We start from the raw sequence: 27838 nt of genomic DNA, 5'->3' as shown, positions 1-27838 counted from the left end.
TTACACATAGGTATATATATATAATAATAATGTTGATTGATGACATAACACTTATAATAAAAGTAAAATGTAGCTAAGCTCATTAATGATTACACAAGGCGTCGGCGTCGGCGACTGCTCGCAGCCTCATATTGTCTCCGGCTAGCCCGAGCGGTGCCTAGCGCACAATTCATTATAATAACTTTGAAGGAAACGATTCAACCTGCCATCTGTTACGGTAACGTACCACAGTTCATTGAGGCACAATCATTGGTTTTTTATACATTTTTTATTTTTCTTTTTTTTTGTTTTTTATTTTTTTTTTTCACTTACATCAATATCTATGATAATTATTATAATTACTATTAGGTACGTAAATTTATCCTAGATAACAGAAACGAGTCACGAAAATGTAAGAAGTGAAAGCGTGAAGCGTATTAAAATCTTTAAGAATATAATTTCACAATATATACATATTACGGTATACGCGTAAGGTATAAATATACAACAACATAATAATAACACAGACTAAATTGCACGCGGCGCAATCGTGTGCAGGAAATATTGACGCAGTCCATGAATCGAGTGGAGATTCAGTTAGCGCGGCGCGAGGCCGCTTCACAACCGAGCCGGCACGCTCCGGCGACAACACCGCTACACCATAACGCCTATATTACGTCTCAATAAATAACCTTTACTCGATATTTAAGTACTGTTTACGTTTAACTGACTAAAAAACTTCAAGGCGCGACTTCTACCGTCTTTATTCTATGGACGCATACTCTACGGGGCACTGGATTATACTTTCGTTACGACTTGGCTTGTCTAAATTTAAAATCGAAAATTTTTATAAAAATTAAGTTTTTCTCCTTTTTTTAATCAAATTTATTGCTGTATTAAATTCATATTAAAACCGGTAGGCGACGGCGCTCGAGGCGTCCAGTATCGGTGTACGCGGACAGAAGTACACCGGACGATATAAAATAATAAATATACTTTTAGTTAACCCTATCGAATCGATAAAAAGAAACACCCTCACTTAAAAATTGAGCTCGACAACAATAGAATTGACATTGGCCTGTTATCTCGTGCACTATTGTTGCGTAGACGTAACACGAATGGTATAGGAACATCAGATCAATAACCCGTACCGCGAAATTAATTTCAAAACAATTTGGAAGATATGTCTAAGCGGCTAATGCTATAATTTTGTTCCAGACACCGTTACATATCTTTGATACTCATTCTTTGGCACCAAACACGATGACATGGTCATTATGGCCCCTGTAGACGACACTCGGCTCACGCATACGTGCCTTCCTTCGCGGTTGAGTAAAAATATTCCCCAACGAAACGTTGTAGAGACGTGAAAAAATATTTTTACAGAAACATTCGAAACGCTACACTAAAAGGCAAATTAATATGCAACCGATACAATGCATTCGGATGACCGTCCAGTCACGTGTAATACGGATGTCACTAAACGAACGCATCATACAGCGACACTAACTACGGCTACGCGTCCAAACGCTATCGAGACAAACTCACGAACACACATCGACCACTCAACTTATTTTATAAATTTGTGAAGAGTTTCCGAGCGCGGGGCTCGATAAGGTACAGCGAATACTTACACCTAACTTAGCACTAATCGTTATTAAAGATCACTGGAAGATGCTCAAAGTACAAGATACACGTCGATAATAATTAGTGTTACGCTTATGAAGTCGATCGCTCGATCGCAAGCGTGGTGGGTCCTCACAAGCCACGCCCCGCCAGCGCCATTGAGTCGCCGTTACGCTTCGCTATCACAGTTCTCATTGCGGCGAAAGACTCGAGAGCGGCTCAAAGCGGCAACCTAGAGTTAAAGTGGTCTACGCGACCTCGACGGAACTTTCGGCACATTTATGAGCTCAGAAACAATAGTAAGACCGTTATGGTCTTACTAATAAAATGTTACCCATTCGCTATGCAATGGATTAGTTATTGCAATAACCTGTCTTGTTTTTATGATTGACGTTTCATGTGAGCAAGAGCAGGACACAGCTATGGTAGAAAATGGTAGAAATTTATCCATTGTTTAACTTTTTATTAGTAAGGCCGTAAATATACTGCAGTGGTGAGATTTTGGTGACCACCCAAATTATTTTTGTCTCAAAAATGTTCAAAGCTCGTGAAAGTGTTGGGCCACTCTATCTCTGGTTACAGCTAGTGCTGTGTGCTGGCGAGACGTAGGCCAGTCTCAGGTCGGGCGACGCGAGCTCGCTCGGAGCGCCGCCCGACCTATCTTATCCCGTAATATACTGGTAATGATATATTTTGGCAGAGTATCTCTGTGGCACACCATCAATAAATTAAAAAGTAAATAAAAATTGTAAATAAACTTTTATATGATAACGAACATTTACGAGTGCAATCGTTGCCGTAAAATATCAATAGTACGCTTATCGGAACCTACCTATAGGACTTAAGTTAGCTTACATCTACGATCGTAATACCGACACGACTACCGCTACAGGTATATTATTAACAGAATATCTAAAGCATATGTCACTTTGAATAACGTTCAAATTGAGCCTATAGAAAATACCACAAATCTTTTATTAAATAGATATTGATATGGCTAAATTTAAGTTAGAACTTTATACTTATCTATACACAAAAGTGTAATATTTAAATTACCGTCAATTATAGTACTTTTATAACACTTCTCACAAATGTATGTAATATAAAATGATAAAACAATTTTCAATTTAATATATTAGGTTACCCTTACATTAATCGTATAATCTAGATAATCGTTTCATATATTTATTTAAACATAAAGTGGCACTTGAATCACAAATACTGGAAAAAATTTGGGGAAACGGCGTCGGCGGTGCCGAGCGGCGGCTCCCAGGCAAGATGCGGCCCGTGCGGCCTCTAGGCGCTGTCGCACATGCGCTTCTAGCTCATCCTTTTTTTGTTTTTTTTCTATTACTTATAAAATTTATCAACTAATAAAAAATCTTGCATACCGGCGAAATGCACTTAAAATTTATTGCTCAATAAAAATATCACTACTGGAAAACGAGGGCTCGACGCGAGCGAGAATTCGAAACGGAATAAATAATAATAAAAATACGACACGGTAAGCGAATAAAAACGAGAAAATAATAATAAAAAAAACGCGAAAGAAAACTCGGAACGCAACCGCCCGCGCGCGAAACAGCAACAGCCCGCGGACGCAACAAAATAATAAATACATACTAAAATAAGGCCACGGGACGAGTGACTGAGGTAGCCCGCGACGCATTAACTCTACCGCCGACACTACACTCTCATATTTGGTGACCGGCGACACGCCGCGTGCGCGTCACACGCGAGCCACGCGCCCGTGTCGCGCGACAATCTTATATACACTAAATACTCTACGATGAACACTTACGAAACAGTAGACGATAGTATGTGGACAGTTGGCTACGGCGGGCGAGGGACCCGCCCGCCCCACGTGACTAGGCGAAAAAATATTCCACTCCCGGAGGAACGGCCAAGCGTAATTACAACTAGACACCCGCTCCGCTGCAGGTCGCCGCTACGTTTGTGCGGTGGGCTTAGATGGACTCGCCGCCGAGCAGGTCGGGCGGCAGGAACGAGTTCAGCGACGACGGCGTGGCGCGCTGCTCGTGCTGGTCGGGCCACAGCCCGGGGAACCCGCCCCACCCGTCCTGCTGCACACAAGGATCAGGTTAGCTATTGGCTATCTTAACAGTTATATGTGTATTGAAAGAAAAAGTTTATTCAGCACTACACAAAACAAGTAAAAATGAAAAATTCAATGAAAATAGTATTTACTATTTATGGTGCTAAAAAGGGTAGCTAGTTACTCATATTGTGCTGTGCTCAACACGTGCAGTTCGTAAAGCGCTAATTCAGTAGTCCTTTGTTTTTATTACATTCCATTCTGATGTAGCTAACAAAAACTGTGCTTTTTTTCAATTTCCATCCTTTAAAACCAACCATACAAATACAGCACTTTTTTTTAAGAAAACTGTGTTTTTGTTTTCAATTTACATCTTTTAATATCTTCCAGCCATACAAACAGCATTTTTTTTAGTTTAAATTTAAAGTTTTCTTCCTAACATAATGTTAGGAAGAAAACTTTAAAATTTTTTTTTTTCCTAATATTTACCTTGGTATTGCCGCCGGCGCGCCAGGCGCCGCCGCCGCCGGAGCCGAGGTGCTGCAGGATGAGCTGCACCTCCGACTCGGCGGGCGACTCCGCGAATATCGTCGTGTTGCTCAGCACGCAGTTGTTCAGCGCCATTTGGGCCTGTTGTGCGAACGATATTACATTATACTCCCCCCGCTTATAGCTCACGATACGACTTTGCGATGTTAGATATGCTCACGTTGCAATTCAATGCTGCACGAAATTATGTCATTCGAAATAGTTGTAAGACAAGTTATCATAAAAAATTGTTATATTTCAAAAGTTTAAGTAGTTATTTTAAGTTTATTTAAAAACGAATGTATTTTCTTTCCAAACGATAAATATTGAAACCTGCAAGTCATATTATACTACTGAAAGTTTCTCAAAAAAACCAACTCGAACGACATCTTCAGAACGTAAGAAAAACAAATTGTCCATCATAAAATCATCATTTTCACAGAACACTTACCTTAGCGGCCTCTTCGCGTGTCGAGTAGCGTGCGAGAGCCAATCCCTGGTTGAGGTACAGGTGGAAGTTCTGCAGCGGCCCGTGTTGCACGCACAGGGTCTTCAGAGTCGACCCGTCAATCTGAACGAAGGACCATGTTATTAGTATATGCTTCATATTATAAGTATTGAAGTATTTTGTAACCTCTAAATGAATTTACCTAATTCTATGAATTCTATTAGATAATTAGAATTAATGAATTGTACATTTATATGCAATACGGAAGTATATATAATTTGGAATCTGATAAAATTACCCATGTCAGAAAAAAAATAAGTTTAAGTTAAGTGTGTCTTAAAGTCACATGTGTTAAAACAATATGAAGAAGTGTAATTGAATAATATATGAGTAATATTGTCAAGTACAGTTTTTAAATTTGATATTTGAAGTAGATGCGATATTTTTTTAACTTCTCTTGTAACTATCAAACATATTTATAGTGGTATAGTTTGTTACAAACTATATTTTAAAACTGTATGTGAATATTTAATCAGAACAATAAGTGACTGCAGCAGTTCCTTCCCACGCAAAATCGATACAAAAAACAATTCAATCGGTGTTCCATATATTACAAACATGTATATTACAATATTAGCTAATATCGACTTGACATTATTCTTCGTATTTTATTAAATTTTTTGTAATACATACTTTAAAAAATACATGAACTATTCTTTGTTTTTTTTTTTTATAATCCATATTAATATTATAAATGCGAAAGTAACTCTGTCTGTCTGTCTGTTACTCAATCACGCCTAAACTACTGAACCAATTTGCATGAAATTTGGTATGGAGATATGTATTTTGATACCCGAGAAAGGACATAGGCTACCTTTTATTGCGAAATATGTACAGGTAAATTAGCTTGGAGAAATTTTTGCATATGTAGTGGTGTGTATATTACTCAGATCTTAGAGCGCGTTTCCACTATATCGTTCTGGCGAACAAAAATGTTTCGATATCCTAACATTACTATTTAATTTTATACTTATTCCTAGCAACACTTTTGTTTTCAATAAAAACAAGTTTTTATTTGAAAGAAAATGGTTTTGACTTTATAAAAAAAAATATATCATTCAATTTTACGTCCTTGAGCAAACGACAAGGCGACTACCGTGAAACAATAAAATATCGTGTCCATAATAATTTGTTTCATAATTAATATTTGACCATAATAATTACGAAACAAAACAAATAAATAAATCGTCACTTGATAGTGGAAAGTGGAAACACGCACAAAACCAGAATAAACCAGTTTACGCTGTCCGCAGGTGCCACGTGCAGTCGTTTGGTACCGTGAACATAAAGCACACATTTCATTCAAAAATTATAATTATTATGTACGTAGTTTAATTGATAAATTTTGTATTTGTTGATTGTTGTTATTATTTGTTATTATTGTTATAAAATTTGTTGAAGTGAATTACATGTCCCGCAGCCGGAGGCCCCAAATGAAAACTCAGATGTACTTAAAAACTACATTTAACCCAGTTGTTACTATCGTTCTTTTAAAAGGACGCACCATAAATAAAATTGTTATTAACAATGAGGGCATTTTTGAAAAAAATGTTTATATTCGTTTGAAACCTCACGGTTGTAGGAATTGGAAAATTAAAGTGTTGTGTCGTTTTACAGTGGTATATTTTTAAATTATTTTAGAATTTCAGTCATTTTCCATTGATAAATCAAGTTAAATGTATTATCAATAAATTACAACAAATTACTTGATTTATTTTAAATACACGTAATTTGAAACGTGTTTTATCAGAAATATATATTACCTACTATTAGATTACATTTTATTTGTGATATTTATGCAGTTTTAATTGCCGTTCTTTTAAAAGGCCAGTAGTAATATGTACTACTACAGAGTACTTTTTTGCGCATGCACTCTTTGAAGAGCATCACAGCATCGGCGAAGCCATGGTGCTCTACTATGGCGGCCATCCATGCAAGCAATTCATAAGAGGGAAACCAATAAGATGGGGGTATGAATTTTGGGTGGGAGCGACACGGTTAGGTTGCAGAGTTTGGTGTGATCCATACCAAGAACAATCGAATGATGTTGGTAATCAACACAAATACCAAATGCCTCTGGGATTGGGTGCAAGCGTTGTATTACAGTATGCCGATGTACTGCGACAAATATAGGGCAAAGCTGCATTCCATTTATTTTTTAACAACTTTTTTACGTCCATTCATCTCATTGATGAACTTCGAGTACGAGGAATAAAGGCTACTGGCACAGTACGGGAAAATCGCGTCGCGAAATGCCCTTTGCCTGCTGCCTTTGAGAATTGAAAAAGACACCACGAGGTACATTCAAGCATCAATCGACCAGAGCAGAACAAATTTATTTTGCAAATGGAATGATAACAGTGTTGTGACTGTTGCATCAAACGTTGATACGATTCAGCCTGTGTCTACGGTAAAGAGATTTTCACAACAACAGAAGAAAAATATACATGTCGTAAAAAAGTACGAGAAAATGGGATGGGAGGGGTGGACAGATCCGACCAGAGCATCGGTTTGTACAAGACATCTATCAGAGGCAAGAAGTGGTATTTTTCTTTGACTTGTCATGGACTAGATATGGCAGTACATAATTCTTGGCAAATATATAAGTAAAAGGGGGCCATTATGATTATCTCCACATTCGTAGAAGTGTTGGAACTGCTCTGCTCGACACATATAAGAATGAGGAACGTAAAGGTGCTAGAATTTCCGTGAAACCTCTGGATTTGATGGAAAAGATCACATCATTAGGTACAGAGACAAGCAGCTTCGGTGTATAGAATGTCACAAGAAAGCCAATTTCTATTGTCCTAAATGTAATGGAACCTTGCATTCTAAATTATGTTTTGAAAACTTTCATATTGCTACATAAAAATATGTGAAATGTATGTTGTCATTTTAATATCATAGTCTACCTACTTAGTAGTACATATTACTACCGTCCTTTTAAAAGGACACCATTTTCCGAGATTTCCACGATAGATAAAATTTTTATACTATTTTTCCAGTTAAACTTTTTGCAATATGGACACAATATGTAAATTTCACCTTAATATGATAACAAAAATTGTTTCAGTAACATCTGGGTTAATAGCTAAAATGAGACTTTTACACCCATGCCTGCACGATGCAGACCGGAGTTAAAGAATGAATAATTTATACAGTTTAATAATTATAAAGACGTAAGCTTGGATGCTAACTAAGGGAAATCGCATCCACATTCTATTCCCGTGCGAACGGCGTATTCAGCAGTTTTGTATGAAGGCAGGGCCATAACTAGTGTTTAATTTGTGTGTAAGTGTTGTAACTTTATATTGTTAATTCAAAATGGCTCCAGTGTTAATACATGGTCGAGGCAAGCCTTTGACTTCTCAAACTAAAGAATTAAACTTTAAATGTCGTTTCTTTTTCAGGTTAGTAAATTTTTCATTTTAGTAACATTGTTAATGTAGAAGTTATATGTATGTTAAATGTGCAAATATTAAAATAAAGTCTCATCTTTTTCAGAGGAGAAACACATATAGTTTAATTTAAAATCCCTTAGTTATATATATAAAATAAAAACTAAAAATAAAATGTTGTTTTATTTTATTTGCTGACCATACACTACTACAAATGCAAAAATTTCTCCAAGCTAATTTACCTGTACCACGGGCGAAGCCGGGGCGGACCTCTAGTTTTATTTAAAACACAAACCTGAGCAGTAAGATTCTTCAAGAGCAGCCACGTAGACGACTGCCACGAGGGCACCGTACGAGCATTGTTTCCGTGATGCTGGGGCCACTTGTTGAGGCCGGGCGGGGCCACGCGGCCCTTCGCCCCCCACGCGTCAGCCTTCAGGCCTCCCGCTGACGTCACGGGCGGGGCGTAGCTCCATGTAGACGAGGAGAGGCTCCTCTCGCCGCCCGGGGGCGAAGTCTTGCCCCCGAGCATGTCTGTGTCCTTGATTGCGGTCAACGATAGTGGAGATCGGACCACGGATCCGGGCGTCATGGCCGGATCGTCTTCGACGGTCTTTAATTGGTTGCCCTGGGGGGAAGAGATAACCATTATATGGAAAGGTAGGCACACCGGGCCTGCACGTGTTCTACACTACAAGCAGCCATGGTGGACAAAACAAAAAAAATGAAATGGAATTGATGATTAACAAAATCAGAGAAAATAAAAATGTAATATTTTGAAATCATCAAATTAGGTGATTTATAAACTGTGAATAAATGGTTATGTATTGAACAAAATAAAAACGACAAAAAAAAGATGGGTTGCACTCCGGGAGTGCCGGCAGAGTGAAAACTTGATTATTAACGTTGAGCATGTTTGATATCCATCCGTCTTACGCTTTTTCGATCAGGTCACGTGTCCTGACGCGAGTTTAAGATTTTATACCCAACGCCGCTAAAGAAGGTTTCACTTCAAAAAATATAAAAAAGAACTAATTCCACCCCTCCTTACCTTCCACGGCTTGCCGGGCTCGAACTCCGGCACGAGGTCGTACACGGGCTGGTGCGTGTGCGCCGGCCAGTCCTTGCCGTCCGCCACGTCCGCGCCCTCGCCCCACTCCGCGCCGCGCCCCACGCCCCAAGTCCTACACACATACGATAAGCACTTACCGATATGTACCTTTATGCAAATTTATATTAGGGATGTAACGATACCGATACCGATACCGATATATCGCCCGATATAATCGGCAAGCCGATATATCGGTATCGCCGATTATAAAACAACCGATACCGATATCAAACAATTCAAAAAACCGCGCCCAATGAACGATGCGGGAGGCCGCCCGCACGTGCGTACTTTGTTTTTTGAAAAAACTCTACCAATAGTAAAATTTTATTAGGAACTGATTGTATGTGTATAACTTAAAGTTTAACTGACTTTGCAAAATAATAATACTAAAATAAATGGTTTTCTTGTTTTTTGATTTGGCATTGTTATGTAAAAGAATACGATTTACAGTTGAGTCTCTGTTAAATGTTGGTAACTTTTATGCATAATTCACTATTTATTTTTCTATCAAGCCATTGATATCGGTATCGCCGATATTTGATTACAAATATCGGTATCGGTATCGTATCGGCTAAATCATGTATCGTTACATCCCTAATTTATATTATATTTCAAAAAAAAGGAGGTTATCAATTCGACCGGTATATTTTTTATTTTTAACAAACATTTTAGTAATTTCTCAGAATAACTCTATAAAACGGGTCAAGGCAAAGCAATACAATGTCACTTAATTTATTTAAAATCTCTCAATAAAAAACCCTAAAAATTTCCAGAATTTTCATTTAACCATGTTAAGTTAAGCAAATAACATCTAAAATTCTGTTTTATTAGTTTCTAACACTAAATATTAACTCTGTTGAACACAGAACAAAAAATCTCTTGATTCCCTTCAACACGTATAATTACAAAAAATATACATATTGTTTATAATTTCTAATATGTACAAAACAATACTCACGAGTCGGGTTGCAAGCCAATCTGGTTCAGCTGCGGGCTCGTAGCGCTCTTGGCCGTACCGGGGGCTCGGCTGAAGTCCGTCCCTTCGCTCTCCTTGTCCAGGGACGGCAGCTTCCATTGGTTCAGACGAGACTGTTGGTTACCGCCACCACCGTATGCCTGTTATATTATTTAATTTTTGTAATGTAGCTTAAAGTTTAATATTTATGGTTATATATATTAGTCAGTTCAATAAAGAAACGAATCTTCAATGGCGGCCAAAGCTGACTTTGACAGATGGTAGGATCATCAAAAAAGAAAATAAAAATAACGTAAATTGATAATTATTTTATTAATTATTTCAAATTGTTTGTTGCCAAACTTTTTTGTTATTGTATTTGTGTATTTATATGAATTATCATATTTACGTATACAGAATGTAATAAAATCCCCATAATACTTGTAATAAGCCCATAAAACTGAACAACTTTTCCCAAAGAACATATTTTGTCAAATTCCAATAAAACATTATTTATTTTCGCAAATGCATAATTGTCATTGTAAATTTATGATAAAAGCTATTATAGGGAAAATCAAATACATTTTAGTGATTTTATTTTTCCATTTTTTTTTTGCATACCGTACGGCCGTGTGTGAGCGAGAGGGAATGATAAGCGCCGCCATTGAAGATTCGTTTCTTTAAAGAACTAACTAATAGTTATATCTATATATATATAAAAGAAAGTCGTGTTAGTTACTCCACTTATAACTCAAGAACGGTCGTTTAACGGAAGTTTAGAGCCAGGAGAAAGACATAGGATACTAAATACATATGTACCACGGGCGAAGCCGGGGCGGACCACTAGTAATTCATAAAGAACAAACTTAAACAGTACATATTGTACAATTAAATGAACCAATTCTATAAATTAATGAATTGTTAATGGTTCTTTTATATAAAGTTCGAACTATATTTCGATTTTACAAATACGACGTTGCAAATATATTTCGAACTTTCTACGATAAAGCAGATGTACATGTTTTTGTATGGATGTATTAAATAATTTCCAATACCATGTTTCAAATTACATAACTACCGTTTAATTAAAAATCGATTGCTGCTACATTTTAATATTATAATACAATATTGCAGTAGCAATATGGCACACAACTTCCATATAATGAAAACGATTGCCAACTGTATTAATATTTCAATACAAAATTTCCATGACAATTTGTTGAGTTCTTTGATCTTTTCTTTGTAATTTTCATATTATAAAATTATTTGTTAGAAATACAATTTCGAGCTTTATTTGTTTCAATATTTAGCGTCACTCCTTTTAGTTAGTTTTTTATTAACCCAGATCATAACGTACATAACTTTACCCATAGTTATATCATAATACAAACCTAAAGTGCCCTCTTCACAATTGCAGCATTGGGCGAGTAGAGGCAATTACTATAGTGTAGAGGGAAGTGCCTACGATCCGTTATTGTTGTTTATTCAAAATCGCCGTAACAGCGGCAAACATCGACGATCATTTGTTGGGCCAACGCTGCCCATTGTGAAGAAGACCCATTAGGAAAAATAACATGGCAGAATAAAAATAAGACGGGTTGCACTCCGGGAGTGCCGGCAGAAGTGAAAACTTGATTATTAACGTTGAGCAGGTTTGATATCCATCCGTTTACGCTTTTTCGATCAGGTCACGTGTTCTGACGCGAGTTTAAGATTTTATACCCATTACAGAAAAAGTGCTCAACGCCACTAAAGAAGTTTTCACTTCAACAATATCCATCAACTTACAGCCTGCGAATCTTTGCCGATGCTCATGTCACTGAAGTTATTCGGCAGTCCAGCTAGAGGATCATGACTCTGCTTGAACAGATCCGCGCCGCCGGCCTGCTGCTTCATGTATAGGGCTTGTTGTGTCGCTATTTGGTTCTGTGACAAAGGAAATGTGATATAAAGATCGAAAATATTGTGAACAAGAGAATATAGGACTTGTCAAAAAAATGTTAATAACTGCATAAATATTATGTGGAAATACTGTATGTAAAAGGATATTATAGCAATTGTTATTAATATTTTTGTTCAACTTAATATAAATAGACCAGTTTATCACATCAAATTGAAATAATTGTCTTTTGAAAAATATCTAACAAAATTGGTCCAAATTCAATTTGTATTTAAAAAAAGTTAAGATTTGTTGCATTAGCTTTCAAAATGTGTTTTCAATGTGTATATGTACAACTTAACTAAATTGTTCTTCTGAATCAAAACCACTTCATAGTCTATCACCTATAAGTTATGTTCATTTATGTAGTAAAATAGAGGTGGGCAAATGAGGTACACAAATTTAATATATTCAAAATATGTACTTACTTGTAGAGCAGTAATCTGCTGTTTTGTCTTTGTAATTTGCATAGAGTACTGCAACGCGAGAGACGAATTGGCCTTCGATATAGCCAGCGTGTGCTGTTGCACCAACTGCTGCAGCACTTTTATCTGTGCACGAAAACAAATCGTCATAATTCAATATGAACTCGTTTATATGCAAAATATCCACACTTAGAATTAATTTACCAACCAGTTTTAGCAAACACTATTATTGGCTTTTCGACTAATTAATTGACATTACGCATTTAGAGTATGTTAATAGCAAAATTGTAAGTGTCGTTAATTTTATTTTTAGTAAACATTTTATCGAAAATTCGTATTTTTTAATTTTGTAATTTATTTTTAATTTAAAAAAGAGGATAAATTTTCAATTTCAATTCCAAGTTTTTTAAAAAATAATTTATCATCAATTGCTAATTAAGACAATTTCTGAACAATAATGAAAAGCTTATGTTCTTGATAACCATTTCATAAAAACCATGTACTTTATGAGGAAAGAAAATGAAATTTGAAACTAAAAAACTTTAAAAAAATTTTAGATTTTCTTTGTTATAAAATTTTTTCAAAAAAAATTTATAACAAAGAAAATCTATTTAAATTAAACATACCTGTTGCAAGAGCTGGTTGAGCAACACCAGCGTCTGCGGTGCGAGCGGTTGGTTCAATATCTGATGGTTCAGGTACCCAGCCGAAACGGCCATCTGAATTTGTTGCACGAGCATCCTGAGCTGTGCCGTGCTTGGCTGGCCGCTGTTACCGGTGCCACTGTCAAATGGCAATTGTTATAGCAACATTCTTTTCGTAAATTGTCAGGGTTGTTGGAATATAAGTATTGGTGAAGGTGAATATGCATAGTAAGCATTTGATGTTATGGAAACTTTATTTAAATGTGGACACTGCTCCAGCCAGAATACAGAGTTACTATTGTAGGTTTGTTGTTATGAATATGGTATAACACTGACACAAGACACTTCACTACAAAGTATAAAACAAAGTCACTTTCTCTGTCCCTATGTATGCTTAAATCTTTAAAAATACACAACGGATTTTGATGCGGTTCGTTTTAAATTTTTAATAGATAGAGTGGTTCTCGAGGAAGGTTATAAATTATAATATTATATAATTTATAAGGTTTTAGGCAAAGCGGGCGAAGCCGCGGGCGAAAAGCTAGTTTTAAAATAAAATGAAGCACACTGTAGGTACTTGTTTTCAATTGGATAGTCGTAAAATAACTATCAGTTTTTTGTGATTAAATTATGTACCTATTTGAGGATAATTTAAAGTATAAAACTACGTTTTTGCTTTAAATCAGGTTAGCACTCTTTGAACAAAAACGACATGAATATTTAATGCACTACACGCAATGCAATGACATATATGGTCAGAGACCACTTGTTATCTAGGTGAAATATACTAAAATCTATTCGAAATTATTTTGTGCACCTTGTAAAACACTAGCGGTCCGCCCCGGCTTCGCCCGTGGTACATATTTAGCAATAAAAGGTAGCCTATGTTCTTTCTCAAGAATATTTGTGGGTCTAAAGATTATTTGTGCCAAATTTCATCAAAATCGGTCCAGTAGTTTATGCGTGAAAACCATACATACATACATACATACAAACTTTTCCTCTTTATAATATTAGTATAGACAATTTACAATACTAAGAAATTATCACATTTATATTGCCTTTATTAACCTATCCATTAATATTTACGATTATGTGTTACAAAATTATTATTCATGTTTCACTTCTATTTAGACCATTATTGTAATTTACATTAACATTACTGAATTGATACTATTACTCGCATTTTCTTGATAAATTATATCTTTTAACTTTTCAATGAGTTACATAAAATTCTTGCTACTTTAAAATATTACAAAGACAAAGACATAATATGCTGAAAATTTACTTCATATTTTTAACCAACTACAAGTTACACTGCATTACAACACTGGATAGCTGCTAGAAACCCTGAAATAGAAACAGCTATAATCTAAAGGCTCTAATAAACTTACCTATTATGGTTGAAAGAGGGATGATGTTGCACCGCATGTGGTGGAGGCTGGTTAAGCAGCTTCTGTACAACAGCCGGCGACACGGAAGGTACGCTTGGTTGTGGCTGGAACGGTCCGTGGTGGAAATGCTCGTCCCTTCGCCAGCCGTCACCGCGAGCCGCGTTCAGCATCTCTGCGGCCTCTTCTACATTCATGTCACGGCTGCGGAGAGCTGCCTCCGCTTCTTCCTTCTTGTAGCCCATCTCGAGGAGGAATCTAAGAAAACAATCAAACATTTCATAACAGCTGAAATGACATTTAATTAAATTGAAAGTTATCTTTAAACATTACCAACATTTAACTTATATGTTAATAAATTGTACAAACCTGAACTGTTTGCTATTCCAGACCATCTCTTTGGTCAACTGTTTGCCAATAGAGCCACTCTGTGGTGGTTTAGGTCCACCCCATTCAGCGATGTCATCGGGCCAGCCGCCGGTGGGTCCGGCCGGCTTGGGCTTGGGCACGGGCCAGAGGCCGGGTCCGGACGTGTCGGACCAGGCGGGAACGTCGCGGTCCGGCCACCCGGCATGCGGCTCTTCCCAGGATCCGTTGCGCTGCGAGTGGGTGCCCCACACGGCGTCGGGTTTGGTGGGGGTCGGGGGGATGCGCTGGGGGGCCGGCGGGCCCTGCGGGGCGCCGCGGGCCATGCCGCCCATGCCGGCGCGCTGCGCCCACAGGGAGGTTCCGTCGTCGAAGGCGCCCGCTGCGCGCCGCGCAGCCGGCGGAGATGGCTCTTCCCAACCCGACACTTTGATACCGTCCTTCGGTCCCTGCGAACGTAGTATCTATCATAAAGGGCATACACGAGAAAAAAGTAACATACAAACATTTTTATTTATTGTATTTAACATCTTTTAATATTTTTGTTATTCAAATTCAAATTATATGCTTATCCAATTCAAACTTTCCATTTAAAAGAAGAATACAACAGTCAGTATGGAAATTTGGTCAGTTCACAAATTATTATGTAATTAGAATTCAAGTCATAATAAGCCTGAATCAAATTGTGCAATTGTTGACAAACAGCAATTTCCCATTTGTGTAGTTAGCTTGTGACAGTTGAATAACAATTGACGAACAACAAAGACAATTTAGTAATTTTTTCTTTAACATAGGCTCAAATAACCATTTTCAAGCATAAAATTGTAGAAATTAAAATATGCCATCAATTATTTTATTATATGTAATATATACAAACATAAAAAAATTGAGTCATAAAACTTATATTACCTGAGCACCCCATTGGTTAACTGCACCAGTGGGCATCATCTTATTAGGAGCAGCTGCAGTGTGTTGATGGTGTTGGCTCCACATATCACCATTGAGTCTTCCGGATATTCCTCCGCGTAGGTCTGCGGGCTGTTGTCGTGGATCCGGAGTGCGGTGCGGGTCCAGCCTGGGATCAGCTGGTCGGTGAGGCTCACCCCAAGCATTCCAATCGTCTTTCTTTGGTACTCCCCACTGCTGAGAGTGGGCTGGCGGACCTCCCGGCCACTGCTGTGGCTGTGGCGGCCCAGTCCATACATTAGCTGAATCAGCCGCATCGTCGTCTTCGCCCCATGTGCCACCAATGTTGGTAGTAGGGGTATGGCCCCATGGAGTCTTTGATGCTGGCTGTGGTGGAGGCTGACCACCATTCCTCAAGTTAGCCTCCCAGAGATCAGTTCCAAGAAAAGCACCGTTATTAATATTTGGTTTCCAGGCTGGAGGGCCACCAGCAGTTGAGTCAACCTTTGAGCCAGGTTCAGGAGATCCAGGTACCTCCCAATTTGTGTCTTGGTTTACATGTTGCTAAAAGAGGAAATTAATTATACATAATGGTGATACAAACAAAGTGATTTTTTTATTATATTTTTTTTATATAAGTCACTTACACCACCCCAGCCATCTTGGCTGAATAGAGCCTCTCGCATTGAATTCAATTGTTCAATTTTTGCAGATGAAGTGTTATTTGTATTATTCCCATTATTGCCATTAGATGTGGGCCCATTTGCATTGCCATTTGCATTTGGCATATTGTTCCCATTTCCATTGCTTCCATTATTTGTACCTATAAAAACATTTTATTAGTATGATGATATAAGGGCAGAGTAATAATCCATACTAATAATATTATAAATGCGAAAGTAACTCTGTCTGTCTGTCTGTTACTCAATCACGCCTAAATTACTTAACCAATTTTCATGAAATTTGGTATGGAGATATTTTTATACCCGAGTAAGGACATAGGCTACTTTTTAGCCCGGGAAAATGACGCAATCCCGGTAATCCCACGGGAACGGGAACTATGCGGGTTTTTCTTTGACTGCGCGGGCGAAGCTGTGGGTGGAAAGCTAGTTTTGAATAAAGAGTCCTTTAAATTTAATACCATTGCTCGAAGGCGCACCGTTATTGTTGGATTGGGAATTTGGCATGTTTGGAGGAGAGCTTTGCCAATTTTGAGATGCCGCGCTGGTTGGCGGAATTTGATTGCCATTGCCCTTGTTGCTGTTCACTGTAAGAATTATGCTTCGTTAATATACGCACGTCGCCATAAAACATGTTTTAATGTGCAGCAATTGTTTTAAAGCCTAGTAATAATTTAAAACTAACAATCAGCTTGAGATGTAGGCGGACGTTGTGAGTTGTTCCATTGTTGAGTATTATTTGTCCCATTATTTGTTTGGCCACTGGAATTACCACCCCAATTACCAGCTGTAAAAATGGATGTTTAGTTAGTTTTGTCTTTATTTATTATTTAAGTGATTTTTATTATAAAAAAATATGGACGTACTATTATTCGAAGTAGGTGGGCTTCCCCAGCCAGAAGCAGCATTAAGAGAGCTTTCACCGCCGCCACACAGACGCAAGCGACGGGGTACACCCCAGCTATCTACTTCTTCACTCTTCTTAATTTCTTTTAAGATTCTTTGTTCGTTTTCGATCAGAGCCAGCATACCATCAAAGGTCAAATCGCCATTTTCAAACGTCTTCAATACTGGTGTCTGGGTTGGTGTTTCACCAACGTCCAATACTTTATTGTCATGGCATTTAGTTGCAGACTTGTCGTAAGTAATCATTCGAGTTTTAGGTTTCAATAACATATCATGAGCAGACTTCACATTTAGTAATCGTGTCTTATTCATGCAAAGTTCATCTCGTATAATACAAACTGAGGATTTAAAAGCGTAATCAGACTTGTTCATATACTCTGGCGCTTGTGACGCCATCTTATAGTTTAAGTTAAAGCTACTGAAATACGGGTCACTGTATGAGATACCCTGGACTGTTATGGCGTTAATCATTAAAGGAATGCAGTAGTTAGGCGTACCGCCAATCATTTGGTTTTGTTGGATACTATCAACAAATTCTACATTATAAATATTATTATCTACCATTTTTACACTAACTCGCTGACATTCATTCTTCTCTTCGACTCGCTTAAAAGCACCAATTTTATTTGTGATCACCACCAACATTGAGGTGGAGTAATTACATTGCATTGGTTCGGTAACAGTATCAATATTGGAGTAACAATTATCCTTAAATAGACATGGAACACATAATATTACAGAAACATTAGACATCAGACAATTATTATAAATAGAATAATTTTCTACAATATCCAGCTAAATTTATAATTATTTTCACAGATTGCATATTGTTTCAATTAAAGACTAAGTAACAATGGTTTGTAGTGATGCAGTCAATAAAGCAGGTAGCAGTGTTTAGTGCCTCTATGGCAGAGGGCAGGGTGAGATCACCGCTGGAAGCTGCTGCGGACACGCCTCTAGCCCCAATTGGCCCAGCCCTACAATAAAATTACATTTATCATATAAATTCTTGTTGGTACTTATCTAATAACAAATTTGGTACGAGTAGATTATGATAGTCTATTTAATGCAAACCGACTTCATAATGAAACACTTTGGAAATTTCATTCATTTATGATGTAGAACTTTTTTCTTTTGAATTGTACTGGTTAATAAAATATAGTATATCAAAATTACATAATATGGTATATGGGTCAAAAATTCTTGTTGCTACTATGTCAGTCTAGTTGGAAACTTATATGGACATGAAACCTATATAAATTTTACCTTATAGGACGGACGAGAGGCTGAGCTGTATATCACAGATAATGCGGGCTCGGCAGATCCTTTGGAGCAGCTTTGCAGATAGCTCGTATCGTTTCACTTTGTCTGCACGTAAAAACATGCAAATTTAATCATTCTAATGACAAGCAAAATATACAGAAATCTACATAGCAACAAACAACATCGGCCCAGCCTGTGAAATTCCCCAAAAAAGTAAAAATATTTTTGAGGTTATTTCAAGGACTAGAGCACGATTGTTTTTAATATATCGATAAAGGGTACCGTTTTATGTGATTTGGCTTTTCTTGTTTGTTTCATGGTTTGCAGCTATAAAATTAACAGCATATTGCGTCGCGGACATGATAAGCGCATATCAAACCAAAGCAGTGATTCGCGACGATTCGTTCGTACTTCGTCGTTCAACAAATTCACATTCACAATCACAAGAGTTCCATAGCCCAACAAACGGGATTGATATCATAAATCTCACATTTTTATGTAAATCATTAAAATAAAATTATGCTTTTCTCGGCAGGTATTATGTAGATACTTATATATTTGTGTATTTCGGCCTTGAGACTCGATGTTGAATATCTACAGACCAGTGTTAGCAACCTGAAGTGAGCTGATTATCGTACCAGGGGCGTAAAATTATCGTACATTAGGCGTTTTTGGTTCGAAATTATCGTACTTTTTAGAATAAAGTCAATTATAAATAAATAAATCATATAAATTGTAATATTGATAAGTATGCAAGTTCTCTATAGTTAATCTTTGTTTAACTACCGCTGTCAAATCAACGGGACACTGAAACCCAAACGTTGTAAGTGCCTTAATATTCATTATACTCTTTGGTTTTACGCGTGGTACAGACTACAGACCTGAACCAATTCCATTTCCACTTTATGTTCAATAAACGCGCCAAGTTTAAAATTCAATCTGACAAAATTTCACTGTTCCCATGAAAGTTCGATATGAAACACGTCAAAATGTCATATTTGTATGGGTGAAATAATATAAATTCTCGAATTTTGCCTGATAGAAATTATCGTAAAATCAGCGTACGATAATAACATGCTATCGTACATCGTACGTAGGCACCAAATTATCGTGTTTGTACGATAATTATCGTACGGTTGGGAACGCTGCTACAGACTCGGTATAAACTATACATCTATAATCTACGTTATATATTTATCTACAGTACCTATCTACACCTAGAGTGAAAGTTAGCACGATCTAATAGCATTATAGAAGAGAGAGAATCAGGTAAACTTATTGTCATACGCAAATGAACACTTAAAATTCACTATAAGCTTAAAATAACACTAATTATCACAGTTTTACAGGAGAAAATACAAAAAATTCTTACGTGACACGAACGAGCACAACGGTGTTATATTACTAGATAGAATGAGACAGAAGCTCTGTGCGATCTTGACGCGCCGCTTATTAGAGCGAGACACTAAATACGCCCGAGAAAGCGATGCCATAAATGCTAAAAAGGTTCTATGACGATTTACACCACTTTGGTTTAGATTTTTTGAGAAAAAAGCCCATACCTTTGTTTTGTATGGTTGTTGGCACAATCACTACATAGATTTATATAAAATTACAATCCCAAACCCCAAGAACACGGCTTCGACGGCTGGATGGAATGATTTCGTCGTCGGGGTTCGCACGACGAGTAACATAAACGTACCCATTCTAGAAGGTTGCCATCTCAATACAATTGCAAGCCTGTTTAGAATATATTTTTCTTGGTCGCATAATAGCAATTTGCTTTACATGTACTTGTGTAGAATATACATTGTACACTGCATATATAGGTAGGTAATTAGGTAGGTATGTATAGATTGATACATAAATACCGTTTGCGCTTCGCGACTACTTAGGTCTCGTGTGGCAAAAGCTAGCTGTTATTCTTCGCGTTGTTTTGATAAATCGTAATGAAAATATAAACCGTGGCATCTATTACATTCAAATTATCGTAACTAATCGATAGAATAATATCGTATCTTATACGTATTATACCTAGGTATATTATAATAAAACGCTCTACCACATCGCTCTACCACATCGAGATATCTCTACCATGATTTAATTCCAAACCCATAAATAGGGACTTAAACGTTAGAGGAATGCGATATGCTGAATTTCAGTTTTTCCTTTTAAAACAAAAAACCTACTTATTGTAGGTACCTATAACTTGACATAAAATAAGTAGGTACCTACCTATCAGTAGGTTCATAATTGTTTAAACATATAGGTACCTACTTAGGTACTACCTTAATAATTAATATGTATAATAGTCCCTATAATAATTAAAAGGTATTAAAAGGACTGACTAGTGACTAGGTACATGAGCTTTATTTTATAATTTAATTCATTAGGTATCTGGGTCGTTTTCAAAATAATTGTACATTACTACAAAATGTTTGTCCCCCTAAAAAATCTTCGAAAAAAATATGGTTACGACTGAAATAAATCATTGTTAACGTTTTACAGACTAAACTTAAGCATACTGCATATCATTTCTGATGAAAAGCAATGAATTGCGATTCAAATTCTTACATAAATTTAATGTGAAAATAAAGTAACAAAAAAAGCTCCATACATTTTTTTATTGTCCCCTATGTGGACGACAATGAAAACCAATATTTTTATCAGAATTTTTGTATGAAACCTCCTATTTTTTTGTATCATAATTAAAAAGCAATATTTGAAGTGTTATATCTGATAGATTAAACTATTTAAATTACCTTAAATAAACGAAGAATGACGTATTATAAAAATGTCCCTATCATTCTATCTCGATGCTCTACCATGATTTAATTCCAAACCCATAAATAGGGACTTAAACGTTAGAGGAATGCGATATGCTGAATTTCAGTTTTTCCTTTTAAAACAAAAAACCTACTTATTGTAGGTACCTATAACTTGACATAAAATAAGTAGGTACCTACCTATCAGTAGGTTCATAATTGTTTAAACATATAGGTACCTACTTAGGTACTACCTTAATAATTAATATGTATAATAGTCCCTATAATAATTAAAAGGTATTAAAAGGACTGACTAGTGACTAGGTACATGAGCTTTATTTTATAATTTAATTCATTAGGTATAGCTACCTTATTGTATGAAATAATGTAAGAGTTATGTAATTGAGTGTACCTACTAGGTACCTACCTATTGTAAATAGAATAAAATCATAATGGTCAATAATTGCAAAATAAGTAAATCGTGGAGGACCGAGGATCGCCTACAGCTACTAAAGAACGTCGTGACTTAATTTTTTGAATGAAATTTTTATAATATTATTAATTACTAGCGGTCCTGTAGCGGCTTCGCCCGTGGTACATATTTACGTTTTCTCTACATAAGAACCATCCTCGTACTTCAAGGAATATAATAGAAAAGAATAATCGAAATCGGTTCAGCCATTCACACGTGATGCCGTGACAACGCGAAACGGGTGCAGACCCGCCGCCTTTTTAATTTTTATAGCTCCCGCCGCGCAGCGCGTCGAACGCGGCAACTGATACACAAAAATAATCCTTATGGCATGATTCTGTATTCACGCGCGATGACTTATAACGTATTTCATGTATAACTTTGGTGTTTCTACACCGATTTACATGATTCTTTTACTATAACCTGCCCAGGAGTATGAAGAATAATTGTGCCAAATTTAGTTAAAATCCGTCGGGTAGTTTTTGTGTCTATAACGAATATACAGACAGACAGACAGACAGACAGACAGACAAAAATTTTACTGATTGCATTTTTGGCATCAGTAGCGATCGCTTATAACCCCTTCATAGTTTTTTTTTAAATATATTTCATGTACAGAATTGGCCTCTCTACAGATTTATTATAAGTATAGATTATGAATTCATTAATACCTAATATACCAAGTAGCCACGTAGCCAAGTAGGTACTCGTACTGTCAGGAATGATAATTAGTAGTAACTAGAATGGAAAATTAGGGAAAAATGACAATAATAAATTATTAATTGAATATTTTGTAAGTTTTATCGCGGTTTTTCAATGCTGGCCGATTAAGGAAAGCTGGCATCTTCACAGTACCTACTCACACATATGCAATTTTACTATAGAGTATGTTCAAAAATAAATGCGACTCTAGTTTAATTATTGTAGACTTGAATTGTAAAATGAGTGCGTTGTAGATAAATATAATTATGAAAGCTCTCATAATTTATATGTAAAATTACAATTTAAAAGTAACTCAATCGATGAACTTAATTATTTATTCTCATAATCAATTGTAATATAGTATTGATAATCATTCAATTATCAAATAATAATTAAATTTCATGTCATATTCAATCATAACGATATAAACAATACAAATAACACGTGCGCTCACGCACAAGAAACAATACAAGCGAAACCCTAGCACGTAAGAGATAAGGCTACATTACAATAAAAGCTGTATTGTTCAGCTATGTATGAAAATTTTAACTTACGGCGCTTACATTTTGTTTACAAAACTTATTAAAATGATTACATAATTAATTAACCTGGGCTTAGATCATTAAGTAATGGATGGAGTACGCTGGCAAATGTACTAACTAAACTTTCTGCTGATTTTGGTGCGGGGAGGGCAACTCACACTATTGAAACACAATCACACATTCACAAAAATAATTTGTGTCACGAAAGTCGTAAAAATTTACGACCTTTTAAGCGACGAGTTTTTAAATTCAACTCTATCCCTAAGTTCATAAAGATTAAATTTGTATTTCATTCTAAGTTGTCTCGTGGGGAGTGTGGTTCAATATCGCGTTCTAAATTCAACTTTATAACTTAGATCATAAAGATTAAATTTGTATTTCTTTAAAAGATAGTCTCGTATGGAATGCGGTTCATTATCGCGTTTTAAATTCAACTTTCCCTCTTAGTAGATAAAGATTAAATTTGTATATTTTCTTTCCATGATAGTCTCGTCTCTTTCTCTCTCGAAACATGACTCGATTATTTGTCTTGATCATATCGCTAAACGATACATCGACGATTATTAGAAATTGCATTTAACCCTTATTAAAACGCTGGGAGCTATACTTCCCACGTCTCAGATTGTAAATCGTGTTTTATTTTTATATGCTTAAAACTAATGCACTGTAATATTTATCTACGCAATCTTAACATTTCAGAGAACTTTTTTTCATGGAAACACTTTTCAGAGAATTATTACATGTCATGGTAAACACACGTCAAAGTCAGGTGACGTGATTTTGCAGCCGAAAACGACCGTTATTTTTCAGTTTTTGGTGTAGTGCTCAAAAAAAATTAGATAAGTAGATTTGAGTTCTAGCTATGTAAACTAGACTATATTACGGTTGCGTGAAACGTAAAAATATGCCCAGAATCTTTCGTTTATACCTTGGTAGAGTCGATTGAAATTAAGTCTTTAAGTGGGAAGATATCATCCCAGTGTTCGTCACTGCACACGACATTCGGAAATTCTATATATAAAATCTGTGTGTCTAAAAAATCTTTTTAGTTGGTATAAGCAACTTATTTATTGTTATTCGTTATTTCCTGATCAGATAATTAGAAATCTTAACTCAATACATTAGTATTTACCTATTGTTTTTATTTTGTTTTAGAAAAATGCCATTTTTATGTTGAAGTCATTCATTTTTCAATTCCCGAATTCTTCCCTCAGTAAAATAAACTTGCATTGATGAGTACTTTCACCTCCTTTATTAAAAAACTTGATCTTTATAATTTTTTACGATAACATTAAATTCACAAGTGGAGTCAGGGCAACTAACTAGTGTTTTAAAATATTGATGTCTGGAGTGGACACTGGGAGCTATAGTTCCCACCTATCCAAACTTTTTACAAGAGAGAACAGATGACGGGATATATACTTCCCACCGAAAAAAGGGTACTTCCCCCCCACTAACCCCTTTTTTGTGTGTATTTTTGAAATCTGCGACCCAAAATTACCCAGGAACGTATCTTACTTTTTTGTTAGCTTCTCCACAGGCTCGCGTTTGAATAAGGGTTAATTAGAAATGTACGTTAAAAAATAAAAAAATATACACAAATTAAAGGTTATTCCATCTTTTTTAATATTCGACATGTTTGAATTGCTTCTGCAAGACTTGACAGTGCAAAACGGCATTTTTAGCGGAGCACTCGCAGACGTCCTTTCGATGTTTTACGAATACGCAGAGTGTTTGTAATCGATTACGCAAGTAGTTTTTATGAAAGCATAAGATTTTTCGATTCGAATAATCTTATACCTCAGCAAAAGGGGAAACGCCTGCGAGTGTTATCCATTACTTAATGATCTAAGAACCTGGGTAAAGTAAAAACATATTCTTATCCGCGTGCCGCGAAGGTAGAACCCCTATAAGTCGAATACCAAGGGAGACGCCAATTCGAGTTATAGAGTTTTCAACTTATGGAGGATTTTGAACACCTGACACCAATCAAGCAAACACGTGTTTACGTGAGTCATAGATTTATTATCATATACTCCTAAAATGTTTTCTAAGAAACAATAGTGTACTTACATTGTCGGCACGTTCTTAAAGTCGGTAATTTATTTTTGTTCAAACAATAAAGTTGATAAATTCCTAATGATCAAGTTGTAAAGGTTGTAAAATTAAAAAAAAAGTTGCTATGTTCGACATACAGAGGTCAAATTTAATTTTTCGAGTTATAGAGTGAAAATATGTACCAAAATGGCTTGGAGGGACACGGTGATTATTTCGACTAACAGAGGGTAGAGATTTCAAGTAATGGAGGTTTTGGTGTTTGAAGGGAAGGGAACAAAACATTTTTTCGAGATTTGGAGGTTTTTGACTTATCGAAGTTCGACTTAACGGGGTAACTGTATCTCGTCGAATATAGTTAGTAGTAGATATACCTAACGTCTTTTTTTAAATTACATCACCCTGTATTTATAAACAATTGCAACATAAAAACAATAATTGTCCCCTTCACCCTCATAAGCTAGTCTGCGCGCGATAGAGACAGACAGACTTTTCATGATGCGTATGCAGTATGACGTCACTAAGGACGTCACGCCGCGCGCGCGCGCGTCTTCACAGACACTACACATGTGCAATGTTTAAATGTGTTGACGTTCCAGCTCTTATTAATCGGCCAATACAGGTATAATATAAACTCGGAGCCTCAGAGGAATAAACCTATAGAGTACTTGTATCGAGCGTATACAATTTACATATATTTGTTTCTCTCTATCTAAAGAAAACGTCGTAAGAAAGAATGAGATAGCTATAGACTACAAGCTACGTTTCAACATAGTCATGGCACCATTTTTACTATAGGTACGTATTTAGATAGATAGAAGGTGATAGTGATGGGATGTGCTTCAATCGATAAAATCGTGAATGCATTTTGCATTTACGGTTTCGTGAAATAATAAATAATAAAAAAAAACAAAATTAATCATAAATTTCAGTTGAATACATTATTTGTTTAATTCTACGAATATAATAAATGCGAAATTATGCGAGAATGGATAACTTTCTCTTTCACTTTTTACTTTTGATCCCGTAAATCCCACAGGAATGGGAACTATGCGGGTTTTTCTTTGAAAACGCATGTATATTAGGTATGTATTTCAATAGTAGTTTCTCATCTATGAGAACTGTCATTTAACCAACCGTTTAATTTTCACATAGTTACACATTTAAAGTAAATGTGTAAAAAAATTTCCAAATAAAAATTCACTCACACACAAATGTATTTATTATCTAAAGGAACAAAAAAAAAACGTAAGCGTAAGATTGCACAATTCTTCTAGAGTATCCATCTTGATAACACGCAGGCTCGAAATGCAGTGAACACAATCTAGCAAATTTCGACGGCGTCCAATCTACACGTCTCATGTTTTATACCCATTTTTTATTTAGCTCTGGAAATCTAAAACAAAATGAATTTATTAATAATCTAAAAGAGAAACAACAAACTAAACAGATAAGTCAAATAAAACAACCACGTGGTATTTTTTATTTTCCTGCTGTAGAAAATTTACATCAATTATTTGCTACAACAACTACATATAAATCTGATATAAGAAACAAAATAAATAAATCAACGTTAATATGAAATAGATTTTTTGTCATAAATCGATAATATACGCTAGATGTGTTACAACACTACGGTGGTAAACAAAATGCCAAACTTGATAATATTGTGACATTTTTTAAAAATTATTTAATTCTTTTGTATTCCACAACCCCATAAAGTGGGTAAATGTTACAGTTACAACATAAACTTATAAAAAAGCGCTTGATAAAACCTTCAAATAGGGTTAGAACATAAATATTTATCAATTTGCTGAAAATCACTTACCGATGGAAAGATATTTTTTCATTGTTTTCATCCAAAACTCCCATTCGACTAGTAATAGCCGGTAGCTAAACATACAATAGTCATTTTAGCACACTGACAAATAAAAAGAAACACTATAAACTTTATATTTTCTAAATATTTCGTTAAAAACACTTGACGCACTGAGCCCACCAGCTGGTTGGAAAACAAACTGACTGCCGGCGCGCTACGTTTGAAGACAGTGCAGATACTCTATCGCTATCTCAATCTGACTTATGCTGTTATTGACTAAGAGTAAGTAGATTAGAAAATATGTATTTTGTTCTGTCTCAATATAAGAACTCTATAGGTTTATTCCTCTGAGCTCGGAGCAGCCTGGAGAAGTAACAATTATTTGAACATTATAACACTAGTTTGGCCTTTTTAACTTATGGCAAAATGTCATGCGAAAAAAGAAGACCGATATATGTCAGCTCGACAGTTTGAAATGACATGTAGTTGAGCATGTAGTCATTTCGTTTTGTTTTACAGTTTTAGCACAGACTAATAATAATATACTACGTAGACAAGTTTTAGTCACCAGTCTGGTGACTAACGCATGGTGATTTTAATTATTGTTTTTGAAGTGAAAAACGTGTTTTCTAGTTTCTTATGTTATTATCTGAAAAGATAATATAGGGCGTATTCAGAAAGAAAGCTTGAAACTTATAAGCGCTTATCGGCGCTTGTCATGTTCATATATTTTCCTGCGCGGGTTACCAGCACTGACAGGAAAATATATGAACATGACAAGCGCCGATAAGCGCTTATAAGT

At 36.0% G+C, this 27838-nt stretch overlaps 1 protein-coding gene and 1 long non-coding RNA gene across 9 annotated transcripts in view; one reads left to right on the top strand and one right to left on the bottom strand.

Moving 5' to 3' along the window:
* Positions 1 to 27838, top strand: part of LOC149906375 (uncharacterized) — a 260872-nt gene that overhangs the window by 169515 nt on the left and 63519 nt on the right. The window lies entirely within an intron of this gene.
* On the bottom strand, positions 2100 to 20456 carry gw (trinucleotide repeat containing adaptor protein gawky). Of its 8 annotated transcripts, none has more exons than XM_090104493.1 (18): positions 20244 to 20456; positions 18685 to 18786; positions 17379 to 18395; positions 17198 to 17299; positions 16974 to 17099; positions 16480 to 16655; positions 15836 to 16396; positions 14930 to 15375; positions 14564 to 14818; positions 13152 to 13308; positions 12529 to 12651; positions 11950 to 12087; positions 10165 to 10322; positions 9147 to 9279; positions 8391 to 8708; positions 4641 to 4760; positions 4151 to 4291; positions 2100 to 3689 (listed from the first exon to the last, which is right to left on the bottom strand). In XM_090104493.1, the coding sequence occupies exons 3-18, from the start codon at positions 18169 to 18171 to the stop codon at positions 3573 to 3575; spliced, it is 3864 nt and encodes a 1287-aa protein (XP_089960619.1). In that variant the 5' UTR covers positions 18172 to 18395; positions 18685 to 18786; positions 20244 to 20456; the 3' UTR covers positions 2100 to 3572. The 8 variants fall into 8 exon arrangements, with proteins under 8 accessions (XP_089960619.1, XP_089960620.1, XP_089960617.1 ...); XM_090104494.1 differs by having other exon boundaries at positions 8391 to 8723; positions 10165 to 10295; positions 20244 to 20454; XM_090104491.1 differs by having other exon boundaries at positions 2100 to 3686; positions 8391 to 8723; positions 20244 to 20453.

Source organism: Colias eurytheme, chromosome 8 (assembly GCF_061535395.1).
Source record: "Colias eurytheme isolate Ceu_HAF_F1 chromosome 8, ilColEury1 Martin Lab GWU primary, whole genome shotgun sequence".
Taxonomy (NCBI): Eukaryota; Metazoa; Arthropoda; class Insecta; order Lepidoptera; family Pieridae; genus Colias; species Colias eurytheme.
The sequence above is the reverse complement of the archived record's forward strand: the minus strand, read 5'-3'. Positions and strand labels throughout refer to the sequence as shown.